This window comes from Trichosurus vulpecula, chromosome 2 (assembly GCF_011100635.1).
Source record: "Trichosurus vulpecula isolate mTriVul1 chromosome 2, mTriVul1.pri, whole genome shotgun sequence".
In the NCBI taxonomy this organism is placed as follows: Eukaryota; Metazoa; Chordata; class Mammalia; order Diprotodontia; family Phalangeridae; genus Trichosurus; species Trichosurus vulpecula.
Genome location: NC_050574.1, coordinates 137,736,344 through 137,743,739, shown reverse-complemented (window position 1 = coordinate 137,743,739; position 7,396 = coordinate 137,736,344). Strand labels below are relative to the sequence as shown.

The window sequence follows — 7,396 nt, the reverse complement described above, 5'->3', positions numbered from 1 at the left end:
AACATACTAGAGAAGATGCATGTATGGGGTGGGGTGGAGGAAGAGCTTCCTCTCCATCTGGGCTAAGTGGGGGATGCCTAGTTTGTGCAATGAGTAGTGGGTGTGATGAGTCCTTGAGGTAATGGAAATGTTCTCCTACTTCACCTCTAGGGCTGTCCTGGCAGCAGGGAAGTGAATAGGGAATTGGGGAGTTGGGGTAGTTTATCTCCCAGCACTGGCTGCAGAGAAGTGCAGCGAGGGCTCTATAAGGAATTTGGGAAAGGGGTAGGGTGGGGGGATCCTTAGGCATCCTCTTGGAGGAGAATAAAACGAGTATAGGGGTGTTCAAGGGAGCAGAATAGGGTGTTGGGGGGTTAGGGCGGGTTTAGGGGTGGGGGGACACAGCTCTGAGCACTGGCAGTGGCTGCCTGACGTCACCAGCCTCTCTGGCAATAGGCTAGGAGCTGAGCTCCCTGTAGCAGCAGCGGTGGCGGCAGCGTTGTTCCAGCTTCAACCGCTTCACTCCGCGCTTTCTGCAGCCGCCACTGCATCCGCGCGGCTGGGGCTTCTCACTGCAGCCACCCGGAGGCTTCAGGTAAGAGGCAAGGCGAAAAGAGCGGTGTGTCGCGGTACTGCGCGTGGAGGACAAGCTGCCTGCGCACTGCTGCTGGGTCTCTGAGTTCTGGACCCCGCTGGCCTCCACTGCATGCTGCCCATTTGCTCCGCAGTGCAACAGTTTGCACTTGTCTCTGGGAAGGGCCAAGGGGGCAAGGAGGAGAGTTGTACATCTGCCAGGGTCTTTGCCTCGATAGGGATGGACTTCCTGGCATTCAGGTTGGATCAGGTGCCTTCGAAACTGCAGCTTTCCCAAACTTTGCAAACCAGGACGCTCACTCCCCATCCCCCTTCCCGCCCCCTCTCCCAGGAAGAAGGTGCGCGATGTTTTGAAGGGAGACGAGGAGAGAGAGAAGGGGTAACTGGTGTGGTTAAGGATGATGTGGTGGCACAGAGGTTCGAGTGGGCCTGGGACAGTGGGCGGGGGAAGGGGGAAGAAAAACACAGAGAAAGGTGTTTCTTTTGCCTTTTCTCTTGAGAGGAAGGCTGGTTTTTCCAAGAGCAGGGAGGAGAGCGGTGGGTGGGGGAGCTGGAAGGCTGGAGATGGGACAGCTGGGGGATCCTGCGCCTCTGCCTTTACATTACTGAAAGGAAAGGTGGGACAGGACGAAGGAAGCAGGAAAGCAGCCTCCCTAGGATGAGACCTCAAGGATCCTGAGGCTGTAGCTTGTCCGGGGAAGCAAAAGGAGGTCTGCGCAGGGGAGGCTTATGCGGCGGCCGGGGATCCAGCACAGGGCAGGATCAGAGGCATCTAGCTCTGGTTAGAGACTCCTTGGGAAGGGAAGATGGGTGGGGTGGGAGGCGGGTGCAGAAGACACAGCCTTCCTCGAGAAAGACAGATCTCGAGCTGCAGTGGCTGCCTCGTTGGCTACAATTAGAAAGTTGCAAAGAGCTAAGGGAGACAACCTGCCTTATCTGCTGAGTAATCGGGACAGATGCTGTGCCAACACCGTGATCTAGCCCTCGGGGAAAAGGTAGCAAGAGAACCGGGGTACGGGGCTCAGGGCACAGCCTAGAATGGAGAGCTGGAGTCCCGCTGGGATGCGGGAAGGGAGCGAGAGAGTCTGCGGAGTGGGAGGGGGAGAGGTGGTTGGGAGGGTGAACAGCAGGCTTTGAGCTTGGAAGCGGGAACGCTTTGCGGTAGCCACATAAAGTACCCCAGCTCTCCGCCCACCTTCCTCTCTCTCCCCTTGTCCACCTTGCTGGCAGTTCTCTGTCCTGTTTTTCCCATCCCTCCGGCCTATATACTAACTCATTCCATTCTCTTTCCAGGCTGGTGCTTCACCTTACAAGAAGAAGGGTGCACGAAGAAGCATTCCTGACAAGAAAAGGATTCCCGCGGCATCAGTTACACGCGCGCGCACACACGCATACATACACGCCAGCGCAGAGGGAATAGTTTTGGGTGGTGGGTTTTTTTCTTCTTCGTTGTTCGGAAGCAATTTAACCAGGAGAGGAACACTGACCCCTTTTCCCTCCCCCTCGCCAGCCCAGCCTCAATGAGTGCCAAAGTGCCCAAGGAGCTGAGGCTGGCCTTGCCGCCTTGCCTTCTCAACCGGACCTTTGCTTCCCCCAACGCCAGCGGCAATCCCAGCCCCAGGGGACCGAGTAGTAGCGCTGGAGGCAGCGGTGGTGGTGGCAGCAGCAGCGGTGGCGGTACCTGCATCACTCAAGTAGGACAGCAGCTCTTTCAGTCATTCTCCTCCACGCTGGTGCTGATCGTTCTGGTAACCCTCATCTTTTGCTTGATCGTCCTCTCCCTTTCTACCTTTCACATCCACAAAAGGAGGATGAAGAAGCGGAAGATGCAGAGGGCTCAGGAGGAGTATGAGCGGGATCATTGCAGCAACAGCAGGGGCGGCGGCGGGGGCGGCGGCGGAGGCGGCGGCGGCGGCTGTGGCAGTGGCAGCGCGGGACTGAGGGCCTGTGGCCAGGCTCCTCACAACGGGAAAGAAACCCGACTGGAGAGACCCCCCCGGGACTCAGCCTTCTGCACCTCTTCACCTTCCACCTCCTCCTCCTCTTCCTCCTCCTCCTCTTCTTCCACCTATTCTTCCTCCACTTCCCCTGGCATCCAGCGTCCTGGGCCCCGTCCTCCTCCTCCTCCCCCTCCTGCCCCCAGTCCCCAGGGTTCCCACCTCACCGCCTCATGTTTGGACTCAGCTGGTGAGGGGCTTTTGCAAACGGTAGTACTGTCTTGATGGCCTAGAGCTCCTCCGCTTTTCCTTCTCCTCTTCCCTCTTTTCCTTCCTCTTTTCCTTCTCTGACCCCAACCCCCTTCCTCCTCCCTCTCTCCTCCTTCTCCTCAGTCTTCCTGCCCCCTCATCCCTGTCCTCCTCCACCGAGGCACTGTGTGGTGTTTGTAAATATTGAGCAATGAAAGTCTCGGAAGAAGAAATAACGCTGATGATGATAATACTTTATTAATATTAATGATTATCACGATAATACAAATAACACAACCCAAGCGCATGACAAATCACATCGCGTTTCTCATTGTCAAGGAAGGATGCATTTTTCTCCCCTTCTCCCCCAGCCCCCGCAAAGGAGGAGAAATCGCACAAAGCTACCAAATATATAAAAGTCATTGCCCGGTAAGGAAGGGAGATTGGAGGTGAAGGAAGATCAAGAGCCCCGGTGGTAATGTACATAGCTTTAAGGTTAAGGTTACCTTCCACTCTCTTCTCCTTCTCCCTGTCCTCCCTACCACTACTCCGTCTAAACTGTCAGTCTTCCTCTACTCCTTTCCCCATTCCTCGCATCTCTGCTCCAACCGGGCTCAGTCAATCGCATACTATCATAAAGCAACCACTTAGACCAAGCACCAGGACTACAAGAGGCAAGATCCCCCCCCCCCCCCCACCTATCCCCCAGGGAGAGAGACTGGAGCAATGCAACCGGGGGCATTTATTGAATACGGTTGGACCCATGCAAAGAGAGACACATTCTAATGGGCAGAGGTGTTGGAGACCCAGAAAAGGAAGCACTCTTTCTGTAACGTCTACGTTTTCCCCACACCACACCACCCCGTTCTAGTTCCCACCCTCTGTTAATAGTGTTCCCTCTTCAAGGACTGCATATTTATCCAATTTTATACATGTCCTCCGATGGCAGAGCGTAAGTACAACAAATAACATCACACATGAACTTTCTCTCTCTCTCTCTCTCTCCCTCTCCCTCTCTCTCTTTCCCTCTCTCTCTCTCTCTCTCTCTCTCTCTCTCTCTCTCTCACACACACACACACACACACACACACACACACACACTTAGTAGCTTCCCTTCAAACAACCATATTGTAGTTGCCCCTTGCTCTGTTTCCCGTCTCTTAATTCTTCCACCCTCTAAATCCTTTGGTGATCGATACCCACTTTGGCTGCACTGGGCTTCCCAGATGTCCTATTGGTCCAGAGGAGCTGTCCAGCCAGGTCCGGTGCTGAAATTGCCTCACTGCACAAGTTAATCTCTGTGCAGGTGGAGAGGCTGTTTTGGGAGGTGACTGTTCTAGCTTTGGTTGGTTCCTTTCTTTCTTTTCCTATTATTTTTTAATAATCAGATTCGAGTGTATTATTCATTTAGTTATATTAAACATTGCATAAGTTATTCTTTTTTGTAAAAACAAAATAATAGATAACGTGCAGTACTGAAAGTGCAGTAACTAACTACTCAGCCAGAATATTTTTGTTTTATTTTTAGAACAAGTGTACCTTTGTTATATCTTCTATTGGTACTGAATGCCTACACAAACTATAATTCTGTACCATGCTCTCCAAACTGTATATTCTCGTTCTTCATTTACAGCTATTGATATAATGGTTGCCACTGAACATGGAATTTAGTGGTGCAGACCTGGCTTCTGCTGTTTTCAGAATTGTTATTTTGTACCCTACTCTGTAGTAGACTGTTATGAAAAGATGACACGTCCGTTTTCTCCTTTCTTTTGCGAACAGAACCAAACAATGGATGTGCATCTTTTGCCATCTATTAAAACATGGTTAATATTTAAACAGCACCTGGTGTAGTCCTCCCTGCATGTAATAACGACATAGAGGCAATGGTGTGAATGCCTGCTTGTTCTGTATGTGCTTGGGAGTGGAGCTAGTAGAAAGGGTGCCAGGCAATTTGGGTGACAAGTAATGTAGATTTCATGGAGCAGTTACATCTAGGGCCAGAATATGTAAGGGATGGGTCTTTGCTATCCTGTTAACTTAGAAACCTTTAATGACAGTCAGGGATAGTGTATGTGGAAGGAGGGGTGATATTTTTTCTCTTTTTCCTTCTGTGTCTGGTTTAGTTGAGGTGCAGGATCTAATTAACATATGTACATGGTAAGAGAAGACAGTGAGGGGAATAGTACTAATTTTTATTCTTCTCTTGAACCCAGGTGTAGCTTACATGCTGGAAACAAGGTCTATTTGTTGTCATTTCCTACTGTTTCCTTTAGATTTCTTGCAAGAGGAAACAGAGGGTTGCTGTGTTTTTTTCTATCTGCCATGGAGACTCTTTCATTTAAGACTGTGGTTTTCAGTTAACTGATGGGAAAACTGTGTTGAAGGGAAGAAACTACTAGTAATACAACCCAAATTTGCTCCAAATTGAACTTTAGGATTTTTAAGCAAGCAGAAACTCTAAGTGCATCCCTCTTCTAAATAATGAATTGTTCAGGTAGTCTCAGTCTGCCTAGTTTCCTGGGGAAGAGGGCTTTTACCCAGGGGATGGGAGAGCGGGGGAGACTGCCTTTGAGGATCTTGCAAGAATTCTTTTCAGAAGCTTTGAGGGTCATCATTTAATTGTGCCATGCTGTGATTTGAGGAGAATGGAAGAGACTCCATCTATGGGTTCAAGTTGGAACATAAATGAATCCTATTCACAGTGTCTTAGTCACTTCCTAGTAACAAGTTAGGCCTTTAGTGAGGTGCATTAACTCCCTCAGGCCACTAGGGAACCATGAGTGCACTAAGCCTTGGACATCTTACTAGAGAGTGACTAAGGCACTGGGTGGACTAGGGCCCATTAATTTTTGTAGTTTACCCTCATCCAGCTGCAGCTCTTTAATTCATTATTCTGAAATGTCCTTTGGCCTTGGAATCTGAATCGATTCAGAGATCCAAAAAGGAGGCTTCCTAATTTTCAATGAGCTCCACTAAGTGCAACAACATTACTTTCCTCTCCTTATTTGGGGCACATTTTACAGTGAATAATTTCCCATTTTATTAAAGCAATAAGATATTCCATCGTGTGCAGTGCAGGATGATGATTCCATTTCCTTGGTGCTGAAGCTGTTCATCCTTTCTTGCCTTATGAATCACAGTGCATTCAAGGCCTGCAATAATAATCCTCTTCTAGGATGCAGCTTGGCAGGCCTGGGGTAATTATAAAACTGCCCTCTGCCATTGCTGTCAAAGGAAGAAGTGGGAGAGGGAGGGACTGGGAGGGAGAGATAAAAGCACTATATATATTTATATTTTTGAGAGAACCTTTTACCTATAAAGTGGGCCCATATACTCATAACTCATAAATATTTTAAGTCCCTGTAACCATGTATAATTTATTTCTCTAATTGATTCTGCTTTAATATTTGTAATATCATTATATATATATGTATATGTATATGTATATGTATATATATATATATATGGTATGGTCCAGGAGTCAAAAGCAGGACTCTAAATTTCCAAATGGTCTTATTGGAGATTTTGTATGAGATATAAAAGAATTTATATTTAAAAATTAGAAGTTTTTGTTTTAATTAAATGACAGTCCTCATACCAAATTGTTACTACAATACACTCGTGAGCCTTTGTATGGACTCTGTTTAAAGCACTGCTTTTTCTGGGGCTTAACTGAATAGTCTCAAGAGATTAGAATGTTACCAGCACAACACTAAAATTCTCTTCTGTGACACAAAAAGGTAATCTGGGAATAGCTGGATTTGTTTTAAGATTTTATTCACTGAAGTTCTGTCAAACCAATTGCTTCAAAACCCTATAGCTATAGCTCACCTCTTCACTTACAGTTCAGTATTAATAAGGTGGCATGCTTGATTCCTGTTTTTCGTTAATAAGGAAAGTTGAGAGAATGCCTTTATTTCAATTGTGTAAGGCTTCTGAAGCTCATAGACATAGATGGATATTATCTTCCTTAGAATTTCTATACATATATAGATATGTATTTATATATACATACATTTTGTACAAATTTGCAATGGACTTTTTTGTATTCTTTTTTCTGCCATTATACAAATGAGATGGAAACCAAACAGCTGTTGCATCTTGAGAGAGGCCTAAGGAGTTAGGTGTAAGCATGCATTATTTCTCTGGGGATCAGAGTATTGAAATTTTCCCTGTTCATTACATGAAGGTGGGAAGGTCTGGCTGGCTCAGGGAATTTGTAATTTCAAAAGCTACTTTTCTTATATCAGTGTTTTAAGTATAGAAATGCTGATAAAGTTATGGTTGTATCCACATGACCCCAACCATCTGGATAAAAACCCAAGCTGCAATTTAGCTCTTTTAAAAATATTTAGAAGTTTATTGTTATACAGACAAAGGTCCAGATGATTTTCTTTTACCTTTCATTTATGTTTGTGGTGTTTTGTAAACAGCTTATGCTTAAACAGTTGAAAGGAGGAGAGAAGGAGCGGGGAGAGAGAGAGAGAGAGAGAGAGAGAGAGAGAGAGAGAGAGAGAGAGAGAGAGAGATCATTATTTGCATTGTTTAATAAATATGATTCTCATTCTCAATAAATCAGGCCTCCTCTGGGTCCTGAATTATTCAGATTGTTGTTTGTATCAAAACGATTAATT

General features: G+C 46.9%; 1 protein-coding gene across 1 annotated transcript; it reads left to right on the top strand.

Moving 5' to 3' along the window:
- Positions 1-415: 415 nt before the first annotated feature.
- Positions 416-4,600, top strand: C2H11orf87 (chromosome 2 C11orf87 homolog). Its single transcript, XM_036742840.1, has 2 exons — positions 416-574; positions 1,867-4,600. Exon 2 carries the CDS (start codon positions 2,094-2,096, stop codon positions 2,793-2,795), a length of 702 nt encoding a protein of 233 aa, XP_036598735.1. The 5' UTR covers positions 416-574; positions 1,867-2,093; the 3' UTR covers positions 2,796-4,600.
- The last annotated feature ends 2,796 nt before the right edge of the window (positions 4,601-7,396 follow it).